The sequence below is a fragment of the Athene cunicularia genome (genome assembly GCF_003259725.1).
Source record: "Athene cunicularia isolate RWA chromosome Z unlocalized genomic scaffold, athCun1 chrZ_part3, whole genome shotgun sequence".
Lineage (NCBI taxonomy): Eukaryota > Metazoa > Chordata > Aves > Strigiformes > Strigidae > Athene > Athene cunicularia.
Window position 1 is genome coordinate 123626 of NW_020799144.1, and position 17296 is coordinate 140921.

The following is a 17296-nucleotide window of genomic DNA, read 5'->3' on the forward strand; positions in this document are numbered from 1 at the left end:
AGACAGGTATTGCTCTGCAGTAATATAGGGTTCATCAGGTTGCTATCAATTTACTATTAATCTTTGGATTCTTTAATTCTAGCATTTTGCCTATCCTTAATTGGAGAGTCCTTGTAAATCCCACTTTTAACATGGAAACAAAGCTTTGAAAAAGCTTTCAATAGTTTGTTTACTTTTGAGATGTATTCTCTCATTTCTTATTCGGCTCCTATTGTTTTCATTTACATCAAGATGGAAAGGTGAGTTAATGATTCATTGGCACACAGTGACCTTTCAAATAGCTCTGGACCACGATGCAACAGCTCCACGTGAAGCTCTCATACTTTAACCTCCTTGTTTCTGCCTTAATACTCGCAGCCTGATCTGTCTACATGCCTGGACGCCTGAAGAGAGCAAACATTTACAGCTTCTCCCTCCCCTGTGTTTAGTGGGCAATTTGATCCTTCTTTGTCCATTCCTTTATTTTACATCACTCTTAGACTTGACTTGCTATTGAGAACAACAAAGTACAACTTTGGGAATCTGTTTATTTAACACAAAAATGGACTCAGACTCTGATTCACCTTTTAATTACTCTTGGCCTTCCTTACCAAAAATGAGGATTCGAAGAAGGGCATCCAAATCAGGTAGAAAAAGCTGTCTTCTTTTAAATTACTTTTGCTTATTAGCTCTGCCTTCTTTTCATTGTCTGATTGTGTGCAGGTGGCTATAAACAGTTTCCATAAGGTGGATTTTCTTCCCATCAAAAGTCTACCTCACTGTTAGTTATGCTTTTGTAGATAATGGTGCTGGAATTTAAGTAAGAAGAAAGTATTTTCTCCAAATTATGTACTGTTCTTTAAAACTGCTTTTATTTCTTTACTCTCTTAGGGCTTTGTTTTCTACTGGTAGCATGTGTAGCTCTCGCTGAGCAGCTCTGACACCCTGGGAGCTGCACGGGTTAGCAGTTTCTGCACAGAAAGCTCTGCTGGTTACAGTTTTCATTTAGGGAGCATTTGCTAATTCAAATGCACCTCAACAGCTAACAGGATTTAAAAACAAAACAAAACAAAACAAAAATCTTACCAAAATAAAGGGGGAAATCTTCCTCTTTCTGTAAAGAAAGGGTCAGTTACTTTTTTTGGTGGCAGGGTCAGTTACTGTCTTTGCACAGTTAGACATTGTCCTCATTTGGGAGGTCAGCATTATAAATGTTGTCAGTATGAAAAAGGGGTTTTAAGGGTGTTGAAAGGCACTGACCAGCAAGTTTATGTTAGAAAGAATTATCATTGAAAGCTTTAATGAGGAAAGATAAATTTTTGCTACATTTAAAAGCAAAGAAATTAAGAGAAAGAATGGCAAAAATGTAATTTGTGCCTCCTTCCATAAATTGCTTTTTTGTGTTTCATAAAGGGGAAAAATAAGAGAAGTAAGATTCATCAGTGTCATTAAAGTCAGTGAGCCAGGAGAATCATGTTTACACAGAATGAGACTTTGACTTAGTTTTAGAGTGAAAAATGTGTATTTTGCACATTTTAACATGCCTAAAACTTTCTGAATTTTTAACTTTTATTCATGGGGAAATCCAATATTTCCCAAGCACATAGGAGTTTCTGCAATGTGTATGGATGAGCATGCAGTTTTGTCAAGAAGATGACGTGGGTTGCAAGTTGCATGGTATGTGTTCTTTACATCTCTCATAAGGACTCATTTTATCTGTAAATGCTGTTGTAACGCACCCATGCTCCATGGCACTTCTGTTGTTACTTATTTTACCTTTAGACAGGTTTAGGTTTCGTTTTTTAATACTTCAGCTGTTGTAAAGCACTGTATACAAATCTGGTGTTTTCATGTTATAGTATTGTATCTTGTTTCCCATCCCTGTTAATAGTATACCGACACATGTGGCTTGTATGCCCAGCTGACAATATATTGGAGCAAGAAGGTGCTCTTGGGTGCATGTTTTAGTGGTAAAGTCCAAGGGTTCACTTGTGCTTGGGGAACTGAAATCCTGTCTGTCTGTGGGTGGAAGAAGTGCCTCTGCAAGGGAACAGCAGACTCATTATCTATGCTCATGAGCTGTGTCTTTTTCTTGTAGTATCTGGACATGGCCAGTTGATCCTGACACACAGGTGTGGGGCACATACACCACAGCTGCACTTACTTCATGCAGAAGTTCGGGTCTCAGTGAAAAAGACACTTTAGTGCCCAGTGGGAAACAGGGCGATATTCTTCCTCTCCACACTGAAAGTCATGAAGTCATTGCGTACCTGTTCAGGGTGCTCCAGCTAATATGGGCAATGAATTGTCAGCGTCCTTTTTTCTCCTATGAATCAGCCAGCTGTTGGTTTCCTGGTCTGGGGTTGCTTCCCTTGGGAAGCAGAGGAACTGTGCAAAACTCCGGTGGGAATGTCGAAAGTGGAAAGTCTCACACTCCGCTTTGTACCATGTGCATCAGGGTTTTCAGATTTTAAGTTCCTTGCATGCTCCAAGGTCAGCTTTTGTCCCTGCCTGGGGACCTCTCAGACTGGTTGGTGAAGCCCCTGTCTTCCCCCTGAACTCGTGGGGGCTGGCAGGAACCAAGTGCTGGCTGTTCACCTTTTGGGCCATGCATTGCAGACTCCCTGTTGCTGAGGCTGCATGTGCATGGCATAATTAAAGGTTAATTAGGCTCAACAGAGCATGTGAACATGACTGTGTCTTAGTGATAGGGCTGGAAAGGGGGAGTCTGAGTTTTGTTCCTTTCTGCAAGATCCCTAATGCTATTTATTTTGTTATTTAATGTGAAATGGCCATAAAGCAGGTCTCTTCTCCCTTGCTCTTGCGATGCATAGTCCTGCCTGTTCAGAGGCAGTGACTCTCAGAGCCTTTCTGGAGACATTAATAACCTTCAGGGGTGCTGAGAATATCTGTCTCTGACAAGTCTGTCCCACTGTGCTGGGAGGTGGGAATTATGCACCAAGTCTACTTGGGAAGAGGGAGGTGAAACTGAGCATCAAAGTACTTTATCTGTTGTGCTGTTGTGTATAAAATGAGACACCAACTTTTTTCTGTTTGTATATTCATTTGTATAGTATGTAAGGTGCCTGCTTCAGGGATGGAGGTTAGGACTGTGAATCCCACGTTGGAAACAGATGCTTTCTCCCATCCTATGTTTAGGTGATAAAGATCAAAGTCAGTGATTGAAAAGTGTCTTTATTCTCAGTTCTTCTTAGTGGCTACTTTAGGACCACATCTTGGATGTAATGGTATGATTTCTAGCATCCAGGTGCCTGTTTCTCTCCATGTAATATATAGGAAACGCAGTGCTTTGGTTTCTACTTTGTAGATTTAGGACAGTTAAATGTTCATCTTTATGACAATGGTACTTCAAAGCCTACCTTGCTATACCCTCTGTGTAATGCTGTTCTTATATACTTGCTTAATTTTGCTGTTATGAGTAGTTGCACTGTCTGAAAAAAAGCACTAAAACACCTGGACTAGGGACTAAGATGTCCCACTGAAACTGGTTGTATGGTCCATATCTACAGATGTGCATGTCACTTCAGTTGGCCCCTCACCAGGAAAGTGTGGACTTTTTCTCCAAATTCAGGTGACCACTTCTGGATTTAGAGGAGTATTTCTGCAGTCCTGCATGACCCATGTGCATAGCCGTCTGCATTTTTCACTGATTCCTTAGCTCTGTTACTTCCAGTTATACATTAACGCCTGCTCAGATTGCTGGGGGTAGATGTGATGAGCTGTCCGAAAACTATTCACTGTATCTAGAGAAGGGAATTTGTAATTTCTATCCTGGCTCTTGGCTTGGTGACATTGATGTACTTCACTCCTCTTTTTCTGTGTGCTCTCTCATAGAATGATTTAAGCTTTGATGTTTATGGAACAGTCAGTGTTACATTCTTGCCATTTTCCAACACAGGTCATTTAAGGCTATACATTTTCTTACGCCAGCATAAAACATGTTTTGAATTATTGCTATGATGATCATGTGGATTTTTTAAAGTATTTTCATAAGCTTTTGTGCCTGGTAAAATGTGCAGCCTCTGCTGTTTAACTTTGATGACAACTTTACAGAAGATGTAGAGATCTTGTGCTTAGTTATTTGTTGATCAAGGATATTTATTTTATCCATGTTTGGAGATTATCCTTCCCAGCACTGTAGCTTTTGTTGACCTACATCTAAATAACACATGCATCTTTCTTGACTGTTTACCAGGCAAATGGCAGAGAGCCACAGGCTCTACTAAAGGAGACATGCCTTTATTTTATTCTTTTTCTGTGGTCATGGCACAGAACACAACCAGAGAGCATTCAGATCTGGCAGTGGGATCAGCTTGGTGAGCCGTACTTGCTGGGTTGTTTCAGTACTAGAGTCAATTCTGCTGTGTTTCATTTAGGTCATTTTTACCTTAGTAAGCATCTTGACATCCATTAGCAACACCTTTCATAGTTAAAACTTTTGGGGACACCTTCACTCTTACAAGAAGTGCCAGTTTGCCCTGGCAGTTTTATGTGTCTTTCCATAATCTATGCTCAAGTGCTCATCTGCAACGAGAAAAAGCATTTTGAATGGGTAGGGAAGATTCTTGAGACATGTCGTTTAAACATGTATTTTACTGATACTCCTCATCTTTCAGGCAAGGACAGCCTTGCTGCATATTACTACTGGTACCCAGTGCAGTGAGATATTACTTGCTGCCATGTTAACCTGGAGGAAAGTCTGCTGATAGTCCCCATAAGACCAAGACTTGTAGCCATTGAGGCAGGCTGGAGGCAGTTAGTGGGGCCGTATGAATGCAGTGTGTGATGTGGATGTTTGTGACAGTTTTGTCACTTTTTAAACTATGCAGGCCTGTCTAGTGGAAATAAGTTACTAGCACAGTCAATGTGTAATTAATTGTGCTCTCCTCTGCATTCATCAAAGTCTTTAAATACTTCTCATGTTACAAAGTTAGGTTGATATAGTCATCTCTTCATGCATGTTTGAGATTGGGGGGCGGAGTGGGAGTAAGGAAGTACAGTGGGGTCATACTGCAAAATGAAGCCCAAAATACCTTTTGTTTGTTCATTTAAAACCCCAGTGAATATTTTTCTTTTTTTTTAGAAATCTCACCATTAACAACAGACTGACTAGACCACCCCCAGAAAAACATAGGATGTTTAGCAGTGATAATCAAAGATTTACCACTGGAAAGCACTGCAGATAACATATTCTAACATAACGTATTTGCAGCAGCTTGCTTCAGAAGCTGTTACTTAGGTTGTTACTGTCTTACAGAATTTTAAAATAATGTAAAATGTGGTATTAGAAGTTGCTATATAAATAAAAATGTGAAGTAATTTGTTGTTACTGGCTTGGGATGTATAATTCGTAGTGCAGTCCATTAACTGTCTGTAGAGACCCCAGCAGTGGGGACTGTTGATAACGTCAAGAAACTGTCTCCATAGGCTCGGTTTTACACCATGATTCGGGAATCCCTAGTGCCTGGGCTGTTTTTCAGGGTCATGTATTGAACCTTTGCAAAGTAGCACTGGAGCCGAATACTGCCTTTGCCAGTTGTACACAGTGGGTTTGTATACGAGAGGAAGTGCATGCTGGGGAAGGTAATAAGCATACAAGAAGCAATGGAGAGTCTGATGTTTTTATGTTTCCTGGCCATTGGTTTAAGACCATCTCTTGGAAAGATTTCCTTGCCACAAGAAAGTACTTCCAGTTTTGCCAAATCACATTTCCATATGATTTGAGCTGCCAAAGTCTGAACTGCTGCAGAAAACAATGCTTTTGTACTATTTATAAACAAAAGCTTTGGGATCTGGTCAGACATAAGGAAATAATTGGTAGCTTTAGCAGTTCTCAGGATGGCAGTCTCTAAAATCATGTTAAAATTCTGGCAGGAGGGAGAAGCAAAATGAGAAGTGTAAGGATGTTTTAATGGTATGAGGTCCCACAAGGCCTGCCAGGACTAGAAACCAAATAATTCATAGTGTGCCATTTCTAAATGAGAATTTCCAGTTTTCTCTAAGGACAGAGCTTACTGTTCTTGAGCTTCATGAGGCAGCATCTTAAAATTAAATAAAAGCTGTGGTGTAGCATTGCAGTTTTGGCAGTGGTCTGGGACCCTTCCTTCCTTCCTTCCTTCCTTCCTTCCTTCCTTCCTTCCTTCCTTCCTTCCCTCCTTCCTTCCTTCCCTCCTTCCTTCCTTCCCTCCTTCCTTCCTTCCCTCCTTCCTTCCCTCCTTCCTTCCCTCCTTCCTTCCCTCCTTCCTTCCTTCCCTCCGCCCCAGACTTTGTTAAGTGTAGTTTCTAATCCAGTGTCATTTCTTCATTATATCTGTTCTTACAATCTTATGGCTATAGGCATCTTGGGGGCTTTGAGCAACCTGATCTAGTGAAAGATGTCCCTGCTCATGTCTGGGTGGTTGGAGTAGATGATCTTTAAAGTTCCCTTCCAAAAACCATGCTGTATCATTCTGTGATCTAAAGGCAGTTACACTACTTTAGGAATGTAGCCTGGGGAAAGTGGTATTGTTTCCTTTTCACCCTTATAGAAAATAAATTTCTGATGCAGACTGAGGAGAGTCTTCTGCATAATTTTCAATAACAGTCAAACTGGAATCAAGTTTATTGAGAGTTTTGATTTTTGGATATATGATACTTTATCACATTGTTCTCATGCCACTCTATCTCAGTTGACATCCAATGGCAATGCTTGACATAGCATCCTAAAATAAGGAAAATTATGCTACAACTGTGATTAAAAAAAAAAAAAGGCCTATTTTTACACAGTTTAGAAAAAGATTGGTTTCCACTTTGTCAAATTTTGTTCATTTTACAATCAGAAGATAATATGAGGCCTTGAGTACCAGCTCAAATGATGGATTGGTGCATGCTCTTCATACATATAATCAGCTTTAAGAGAAGTGGGCCTGCAGGACAGACTGACAACGTCTCTGTACAACTTGGTTGTGTTTTCTGTGGCTCAAAGCCTCTTTATTAAGTCAGGCCATGCAGCTTTTTATAATATTTGCAGTCATGAGCACACTGTTGAAAACTAAATTATGAACTTCTGTCAATGATTTCTGGTGAAACTGATAATTTCTCATTTCAGTACCAAAAGCAGACCAGATGCAGTCTTCATCCCAAATATCTTGTTCATGGTCATATCTTGATAGATTGCTATTACCCTGTAAATGCATTCTCAGTGGTATTTTATTTACATCCCTCTTACAATTTTGTTGATTTTTTTAAATTTTTTTTTTTTAAAAACAGTAATCTGCTTTGTTGGTTTAAGGTTAGTATTTATGTTGCTCCCAGTAGGTAGAATGCTTTAGGAAAGTCATTATTTGACTGCAGTTGAACAGTATTCCGTTCATATAATGTAACAGATGTTAGGTGTTTGACACAAAGGCCAGAATCATGCATATTTCATCCCAGTCCATAAATCTTGTCATATGTCGTTCTGCAGCCATGGATCTCTACGAAGTTCTATCTTAGGTGGAAAATAGAAAGTTTTGCTAACCAAGGTGAAGGAACACTTATTTTTAAGTTATATGAATGACTCTGGGGTACCTTTTAGAGTCTTGTCAACTGTAGGCTTCTTGGAACATATAGCAAGTGTTAGGCAATTACAAAATGGGCAAGTTTTTGAGTGGCCACATATATATTACTCAAATTGTAATCCTAATATTTGGTGCTTAATGTTTAACTTGGCCATTTTTATGACAGTATATGTACATGAGTAGAAAATGGTTTGGGATTTAATGGCATATTTTCCACAACTTATTTTTTCCAGAGCAGAGACACTCTACCCTTGATGTATTCCGAAAACTCAAGGCTCCACCTACTTCCTTTGATGCAGCCAGACTTTCTGCCATGATGAGTAGAAGTGATGAAGTATATGCAAACTGCATGGTAGTAGACCAAGTAAGCTTATGTGTGAACTTCTGATAAAGTTTTCATCGTCTTCTGTTAGAGTAGCTTATTTGTGTGGTAGTAGCATCTTCTGCATCTGTCAGAAGTGGTGTGGGTTCAATTAACGAAGCTCTAAAAATGGCCTTACTCTTCTCAGCTTCATTTTATAACACATTTATGAGGCTGATGATAGGAATTATTCTCCCTAGCCTGCAGGGAGAAATCTAAGGCAGGTCTTAGTGTCTTTTCTGTGTGTGAGCTAAATGGTATTTGCTTCTTTCTAAGAAACATTAACACACTGTAACTTGCTCATGTGAACTTCAGATTTTCTGAATTATATGCACATTCACAGGAGATGAATTTGCTGATGCTGGCTAATTTCAGAAGTTAATTATAAGCTTATAGCTAAGCTTATAGGCTCAGCAAAAACGAGATATTGCTGAAAAGGTGAAGTCATTTTCCTACAGGTGTCACAGAACATTCTGATACTAGAGATTCTGGCTTAGTATTAATGTTTCTGATTTATTTGTCACCAGCACTGGAGATGAGCTGGAGTGTTCAGACCAAATTATATTTTACATCACCATATTGCACCTGAAATCCCTCTACCATGGTCACACTCAGATATCATAGCTTGGGCAAGGGGGAATAGTCAAACTCTTATGTATAACGGTTGTGTGTAGTTATACAGCCACCAAATTCTGGTGGCCTGTAGCTGTTTCAGTGATGGGTGAAGTGTTTTATTTATTTGTAAGCTGTTGTGGACTCTCCCTGGGGTGAAATGATCAGATCATAATGTTAGAAGTTGGCTGAGACTTTACAAGTGTGATTTTTTACTTTTTTTCCTTAAAACACTTCATCCACTGCATTCACTGCAGATCCAGATCCATTGTGACAGCTGAGATGAAAGTTTCAGTTAGAGGCCAGCATGTTCAAAATACACCTAAGGTTAAAGAGAGATCCATGAAATAATGACCTAGGAGTGAGCACCTGGCAGGGGACTGTATATGCAATCTGTAAACCCTTGATTTTAACAATCTCCAGGTGGGGAGGAGAGAGCTGCAGAAGTGCAGCTCCTTTACAGATGCAGATGTTACCCGAGTATATTGCTAAAGGGCCTTTCAGTTTGGATAATTAACCTTTGTGGAATACATAACCACGTTCAACATTGTTAAATTGCTGACTGGGGCCAAATTCTCCCTTATGCGCCACACAGCAGGAGCTGGAGCGACTGCCAGAGGAAGTCCTTCTGGTGCTGAGAGGAAGCTCTGCCCAGAAGCTCTGCCCGGGCAGGAGTAACTTGGAAGGGAGGAACAGCTGCGTAAAACCTAAGAGAAGCATTTAACCTTTGTGCATCACATCTGCACAATGCAACAAAAGTACCTGCAGACTTGCATGGGCCATATCTTTGAATGCAAATACAGGCTGCTGTAAAAAAAACAGCGGTTCTTTCTGTCTTTTACTAAGAGAAGCATCATAATGACAAGGATGAAAACACATCTCAAATGGGGCTGGAGAGGAGGAAGTCATCAGTCTTAAAGACCAGGGCTTTGGAGATGCTTACAATCCTTTCTTTCTTCTTGTTTTTAAACACGTGCTTTTTGGGGGTTGAGTGTTCTCACTGGCCACATGACTATTCAGGATTGTTCAGCATCTAAATAGATGACAGTAACATCTAACTAAAAGACTGAGAATAAACTGTATTTTAGTATCATCTGCAGCGTCAACATGAGAATTCAACCTCAGTTGCACAAATAATTATTTGTTATCAGGATCTAAATGCTGATCCCTGTACCTGAGAAATTATAATTCCCAACTCTATTCCTGTCTTTATGCAAGACGAGGGTGTTTCAGGCCCAGAATTGCTTAATGACAAAAAATAAAGATACCCTGGATAACCTATGTTGCAGGTCATGTATATATATCTCAAAGTTTAGTAAATTGATGCTGGATAACTAAAAGTGCATGATGTGTAGGCTGATTTTTTCCAAATTAAATTGCACAGTGTTTGACTTCTCCATATATCTCGCATGCTAATGTATTATGCATATTTTTTGCTTGACACAAGGATATTTTTCAATAAAAGCTCTAAATATATTGATACCTTTATCAAAAGGTATAAATATGAGTGAGAAATCCATTAGACTTGCAAGTACCAGTTCACTGCTACCGTAACTATGGAAAAAAGTAATGCCCTTGCAATCTCTTAGCCACATAACTTGCTTTCAGTTCATGTGCTGTAAAAAGTAATAGGGCAAAAAAGACAAAATGTATAACCATAAATAAAATGGCAAACTAATCTGGTCCTTGTTCCTTGACAGTCCCTCTTGTTACTGCGTCTTACCAGAATTCATTTTTTTCTTTGCAGGCTGGAGATATAAAGACTAATTATGTTCATGGAGATGGTGTCAGCAGTGATATATGTCTGAATCCCACCAGCTCAATCCTGATGGCTAAGAGCTCTTCATCTCCCTCCCTTGAGGACAATGACCAATATATATATGTTCCAAATGCAGGAAACCAAAGGCTGATGAAAAATGAAGAAAATGCAGTTTTAGGACATACTGTTTCAACTTCTGATCCACGTGGAGCAGATTCATACCTTCCATTAAAGACCCAGGGGTTTATTAAGGATCGGGGCCAACTTTATGCTGACATGAAAAGAAGAAGGTATGGAATTGCCTTGATATGGCCAGAATAAGGATTATTTATGATAAACTTTTATTTCAAAAGATGAAGCAGAATCTGGAGTAATAAATACTATTACTGAGTTAAAATCACTGTTTTCAATTACTGATATTTAAATTAAATTTAAATGAATTATCTGTTTTTGTAAATCAGTTATACAGACATTTTTAACAAATAAAAGGTGTCATCTAAGTAAATTCATTTTTAATGTAAATTTGTACTTTTATACCTTTTTTGGTATGTATTCTTAAAAAAAACCCAACAAACACAACAAAACAGCTGTTCATTATAGTGTGGCATTTTTGTCAGAAATTAGAATTTCACCCTAGTTTTTCTCACTTACATCTTCAATTAAGAAAATAATCCAAAATCTGTTGAACTCTCTGGGAATCTTTGTCCATTCTTTGACAATGTGTAGATGGACCAACTTATTCCTGATTCATATATTTATTTTTTTTTTACTTCAAAAGACAATGCAAAGTGCAGCTTACATTTCTGATAGATTTAAGCTGTTTCCTTCCCTTTTGCTGGGACACAAGGTTTGCTGCGAATAGAGCCAGTTGTCTGAGGACCCTCCTCCAGATGACTTCAGGTTATGCTGGGAACTGGTTCGCTTCAGGAATGCAGAGAGCTTTGAAGATGAAACTATAATTTTTGTTTTTAACAGTCAGTAAGTTCCTAAATGAAAGGGCTTTATTGCTTCTTTGCATAGAAGAGACATGAAATCAGTTCATTCTTGTACAGGAGGAAGTTTGAACCTGTCTCCCACCTTTCAAGAGTGTTTGTTTGGACTAGTTAGAGGGGGGGCATCAGTTCTTTGTAAAAACAGTAAGGAAGCAGTAGTGTCTCTCCATTTTTGATTGAAGTGTACAATGACAGTTTTCTCTACCTTAATTTTAAGTTTCCTATACAATTATAAAGTCCTACTAGGAGGAATCTTTTAACACAGATAAGTCAACAAATGTCAGACTAAGAGTTGTTCTTTCCCAAACCTTTTATTTTTGCTAGCTATGGGAATATCACATAGTTTACTATAAATAATCTTCTGATTCTCTGTCATAAACATTTTTCTCCTATACATTTTAAGATATTCCCACCTTTTTTAAGACCTAGGTCAGGTACCTATGTATGAGCTTTAAGAGCTTGTATGAATTTTCAGGGAGATATGATGGACTTTAATATGTCAATGGTGACTCAAACATTACTCATGAAAAAAGACTATTAGTATGTAATTCCAGCAACACCTTCCTTGAACTATCTGAGGTGATGTGGTAAGTTATGTAGCAGATTTTTAACCAGCTTCTTGTAGCAGAAAAATTCCCCAGGTAAGTTAACCCTAGTAAGAAATGTGCACTTGTCTGTTGACATAGAGACATATTGCTTTTCCAATTTTAAAATGTGACAGTAGCTGCTAATGCAGGTAAATAACTTGTTTCTGAGACACCACATGGGCTATTACTAGGAAACATTGCAAAAAGTGGTCCCCAGAAGTGTAATAAAGTAGTAATTTTGGACAGTATCAATAGATTTCCTCTTTGACAAAGTGAATTGTAGTAGTGTGTGAAGAAATTGTTGTGCTATTATTCCTGGTAGGAACTGTGGCTATTTAGAAATACCACACATAATTTAGTTTTATGTTGTAAGGCTGGAATGTTATTGCAATCAGTCAACCATTCCTTCTGGCCACTCTGATGAAGAGACCATGAACTTGCTCTTGCAGCTAATGGGGGCCATCCTGGGAAACCCTGGTACTACTGAGAAACAATACTGCACTCTCCTGCTCAGGAACCCTCACCAATTGAATAGTCCTTAGGTGTCTGAAGTAGTGATTTAGTCAGAGACTTTTCAGTCTGTAGTCCTATATGTTTTAAAGTTTATATCTTTTGAAATGAATCTCATAAACTATCTCAGACCCTCCTTCATCTCTCTTGTTAGTTTTCTCTTCCATCCTCCATCAAGTCAGATGTAGAAAAAAAGATGTCTGTGAATAACCACATCATATCTTTCAAATAGACACACACACACAAAATATCCATATATACCTGCATATCTTCATATTGAAATCTGAGCTAGCTGTCTCAGGACTCCTTATCTGTATAGAGAGGCAGGTACATGTGTGGAACAAAACATCTCATTTTAAGGGAGATGCTGAACATGGGTCTGAAAATCATTGGAGTCTGCATGATTGTGGGTGATGCAAATATTTGTGCTGCAGATCCACAAGGCTGGGTCAGACAAGTCCTGTACAGAGTGGCTGAGGACCCTGACCAGATGCCCACAAGCCTGAGAGGGGATTTGGAGCACGACTGAGCAAACATAATCATGGTGGTTTGGGTTGTCACTGATCAGAGTATACAGCAGTATCTTTGTTTGCATTAAGGTTGAGATGGATCATTACTAGAATTCATGTGACTCAAAGACTTTGTTTTCTACTTCAGCACAAGTCTCAGTGATCTTGAAGTAGATGGCAGAAGTGGAGGTGTTTTGGACAGACCCTGTGTTCACTACCCTCCCCTTGCCTCTTCAGAGGCCATGGATTGTAGTGGAGATGGATTAGACTCACCTACCAGTCTGCAGCCCAAGGTATTTGATACTATCTTGGTTTGCATTGTTTTCCTTTTAAGTAAATAACTGAAAACATGTGAGAAACATCTGAATCTGATGTCAAAAAATGAGTTCCTATTTGGCAGTGCTAGTCTCTGGAGAGCAGCATGCACAGGGTCATGTTGCTGGAGATCCCTGTTTGTGGCTGGGATTGGCAGCAGCCGTGTGAAGCATCCATCAGAGATTTGCTTCAGCTTTGAAAAAAGCATCATTTACCAGAAATGTTTCCAAAGAAATATCTCAGGTTCAGTGAATCAGCATTTCCTAACCAAAATATATTTAGTGAGGAAATGCTTAACCAGATGTAGTTATGGGAAAGGGTAACAGCTTTGTAAAGTATAAAGCCAGCCTGCTGCCTGTTTAAAACAACGGCTAGACACAGGGAAATTCAGCTGGGTTTTGTGCATTGACCAGTGCAAATCTCTCCTCTTTATTAATGGCTTTCTAAAGTATCCTGGCTACATTCATTTTCATTAGACCATGGTGCCATTTCTGAGATCTTCAGACATATATAGAGTTAGTTTTTGTTCATAGAGATTCTTTATGTTTTTATTAGACAGACTTGTCATTGTAAAGTTTTATCTGGCCTTCAGCAAATGATTACATGAAGGGAGAAAGAGTCCAGCACAAATACTAAATTCTGTTAGGGCTAATTTTAAAAACAGTAACGTAAACAGTTTAGGAGTAGGCTCGGTTGAAATGTAAATGATGTTTCATAAATCAGGAGGTTTCATTTCAAGCCTTATCATTGACATGTTTGGAATCATAAAATCCTTTCAAGTGCAACAACAACAACAACAACAACAACAAAAAGAGAGAGAGGGAAAAGAGAAGGAGGCTCACACCTTTCTTTTGAAGCTCTGACATCATTAATTACCAAGCAGGGCATTATTCTCCATGAAATGTCTTGAGGTATTAAAGTACTAAGATTAATGGCTGGCTTGGTAAAAGAAGATAGCCTTGGTCATCAGAAATAATGGCCAAAACCACTGTTTGGACGGTGCTTGCCACCAAACTGGAGAAGAATGTAAGATTTCTCACAGTCTAACTTGCACCCAGAAATTATCTCCTGTAATGTACAAAAATTTATCATAGTGGAAATATGATAGACTTTCTAAGAATTCAAATGAAGTATTAAAAAATTGTACTTAAAGCTTTAATGAAGTCAAGAAAACGTATACATGTGGCCAGCTGTCTGTCTTCCAGAAATTCAGTCACTGATTTGTTTTGTTTCTGTTGCGGATGCCTTTCGAAATGACACGTTTTAATTTGCTGCAATTTCTGTAGGAATCCGCAGTGTCTGGGGTTCGGTCACGCTCCTATTCCTACTCCTCGCCCAAAGGTTTATTAGGAAGACCTTGCATTCCTCAGGACTTTGCAGCTGGGGATTCGAATGAAGGTCAGTGCTCTGGCTTTGCATCTGCACAGCCTCATCTCGTGTCTGTTGGCTTCAGGCCAGTGCTGACGGCTCTATTCGGGGCTGTTGTGTACACAGACCTTGCCAACACATGTGACAGCAGGGTTTGATTTCCTTTGAGTACCCCTACTATCATCCCTTGCTCTTCTCCCATCTACTGCCTCATCATGCCTTCCCCTGATACACTATCTGATCCATGGGAGGGCACCCAAACTAGGAGACCATTAGTCAGAAAAAGTAATGTAGGCAAGGGCAGTAATCTTTTCAGAAGATCCTTACCCCAACCTCCCACTAGATGTGCCCAGCAGAGACCACAACGAAGCTCAGGATGACACAGAGATGTCAAAGAAGGTAGATGGCCCCAGCTTCCCATGGATAGCAGGGAATCTCTGAAACATGGATGGCCTATTGTCACCTCTACAGGCTGGGAAGCAGAACCCATCCTCTCCATCAAGTGGAGTCAGAGATGTCTCTGCAAGAAGCTTATAATTTTTTACAAATTGTTTCTAACATGCTTTATATTTCTAGACACATAGTTTCATATTTAGAAGGCAACCCACACTTTGTGCAGTAAGGGTATGGGCTATATTTGAAAAACATACAAAGGGTGAAATACATATACTGTGCTTTTCATGTGGATCACATCACTTAAACCCTTGCATTTCAAGAGACTTGGCCTCTGTCCCTATAACCCTGGCCATTGCAGTACTTCCAGCTGGTCTCACCCTCCAGTATACCTTTAGCTTTCCACTAGTCCTGAGCAAGAGGTAAGACATGTGAATTACAGTAAACCACATGGGATGAACTCACAGAAGTTTTGGATGCCCTGCCGTTGGAAGTGTTCAAGGCCAGGTTGGATGGGGCTTTGAGCAACCTGGTCTGGTGGAAGGTGTCCCTGCCATGTGTTGGAGTAGGTGATCTTTGAAGGACTTCCAACCCAAACCATTCTGTGATTCTATGACACTGAATGTAGAAACACAAAAAAAAAAAGTTGTGAGAATGTTACTGTTGACTTTGAAACCAGTTATCAAGTTTAAAAATTGTTGTGAAGGTGAGGTGGAAGAAGCTGATGGGCAGACATATAGCAACTGCAGACATCTTTTTTCCTTAAGAAATTGTGTTAAACAGTGCAGCAAAACTTGTTTGTGGTTGCTCAAATTCACTGTAAGATTTCATGTCCCCTTGTAAGGAGTATGTACTACAGCCTGCAGCACACAGCTGTGTTGTATTTTTCCACATCACTTAATGTATTTGTAACCATTTGTATCCAACAGATTAGGTGAGAAGTCTTTGGCAAAACAAGGCAGAAGAAAAAGAGGGAGGTATGTCGCAGAAGCAGAGGATGGCAGATCAGCAAAGCTGTGTGTGTGCTTAAAGTTAAAACAGAATTCTTTTGACCTTGCAGCTAAGGGACTGTTGGTGTCACAGCCCATTAAGCTTCATCCAGATGCCATTACCTGCTCTGGCCTGATCTGGGTTCAGGCCCATGTCCTGTTCATTCTCTCTCCCCTTCCTCCTGGGTGCTGGACCTTCACCTCTCTTGTGGGGAAGGTGGAAACCCTTTCCTGTTCATGCTTTGGAAACAGGCTGTTCTGCAGCTCACACCACAGATACTGTGTGCTGCTGGGAGGGAGGGTGGTGGTCTGCTGAAGTGCCTGCTGGTGCTTCCCTGCCACCAGCACTTCCTGCCTTGTCCCTTCCTTGTCAGCATTTTGCAAGGCTGGGAGTACTGAAGAGAGTTTGGCAGTTGGCAGTGGTGATTACTGTGTGAGGTTGGCATAGCTGTTCTCACTTTGAGCAGTTGCAGCTGGGTATGGGACTAGCTCAAGAGCTTGGTCCAAGAAGCTAGGTCAAATAGTTCATCTTGATCTCTGTGGGCTGTAGTGGGATCGTGTCTGGGCCTGTGCAGGTGTCTGAACAATGAAAACCTGCCCCTTCCCCTCTGCCCTCTGTTTGGACATCTCACTCAGGCCTTAGCTCTGCAGGAGAGAGGTGCAGCTGACCTTGTATGTTGCAATGAAATGTAAGCCGCAGCAGACAAATGCAAGATGGCAACAGGATGGTCTTTTGCACAAGTACAAGAAGAAAGTGGGAAATGACCATCCACTTCTGATGGAAGCTTTTCAGTATGCTCAGGTTTAAAACAACTACCTGCTTTTATTCATGAAAGTATTACCAGGCTGTAACAGTAAAGGATTTGTCCCTGCTCTGAAGATGGTGTGCTCATGAACAGTGGTCAATCCCTCCTTCAGGCTCTTTCACTCTAAGTCAGTGTCTCTGCTCCACCCTTGTAGTAAGTACCTCAATGCCAACCCCACAGTGCTTTTTTGCATGAGGCTGTCTTCATCTTCCGTGGGTACATGGCCTTTTTTTCTTCCGAAAGCATCCAGCGGCACAGGTTGTGCCTGACAACTAACTGAAATGCACTTTTAGTCTTGCTGCTTCTTTGGCAAATAATCTAGCTCTCACTAACCTGGTGTACATTTGTCTGAAGACACACTGATTTAGTGAAGTGTGTTTAAGTTTGTATGTAATTTTAAAGAAGGCATAGTCTGATGCTTTGACTTAGACAGGTGTTAAAGTATCTTTCTGAACCATACTTGGAGTAGCTTTGCAAAAAATGTCTGTGAAAGGAATAGCTTCTAATTTTGAAATGATAGAGTGGTCTCTATCCTTTTCTCTCGCTCTATTCCCCCC

General features: G+C 40.0%; 1 protein-coding gene across 1 annotated transcript in view; it reads left to right on the forward strand.

The window, feature by feature from the left end:
• The first annotated feature begins 369 nt into the window (after positions 1–369).
• ARHGEF28 (Rho guanine nucleotide exchange factor 28) overlaps positions 370–17296 on the forward strand; it is a 59544-nt gene continuing 42617 nt past the window's right edge. Inside the window, 5 exon segments of the mRNA XM_026866647.1 lie at positions 370–626; positions 7772–7902; positions 10259–10560; positions 13017–13161; positions 14470–14581. Of these exon segments, the coding sequence (XP_026722448.1) occupies positions 542–626; positions 7772–7902; positions 10259–10560; positions 13017–13161; positions 14470–14581 (775 nt within the window). The 5' untranslated portion in view covers positions 370–541.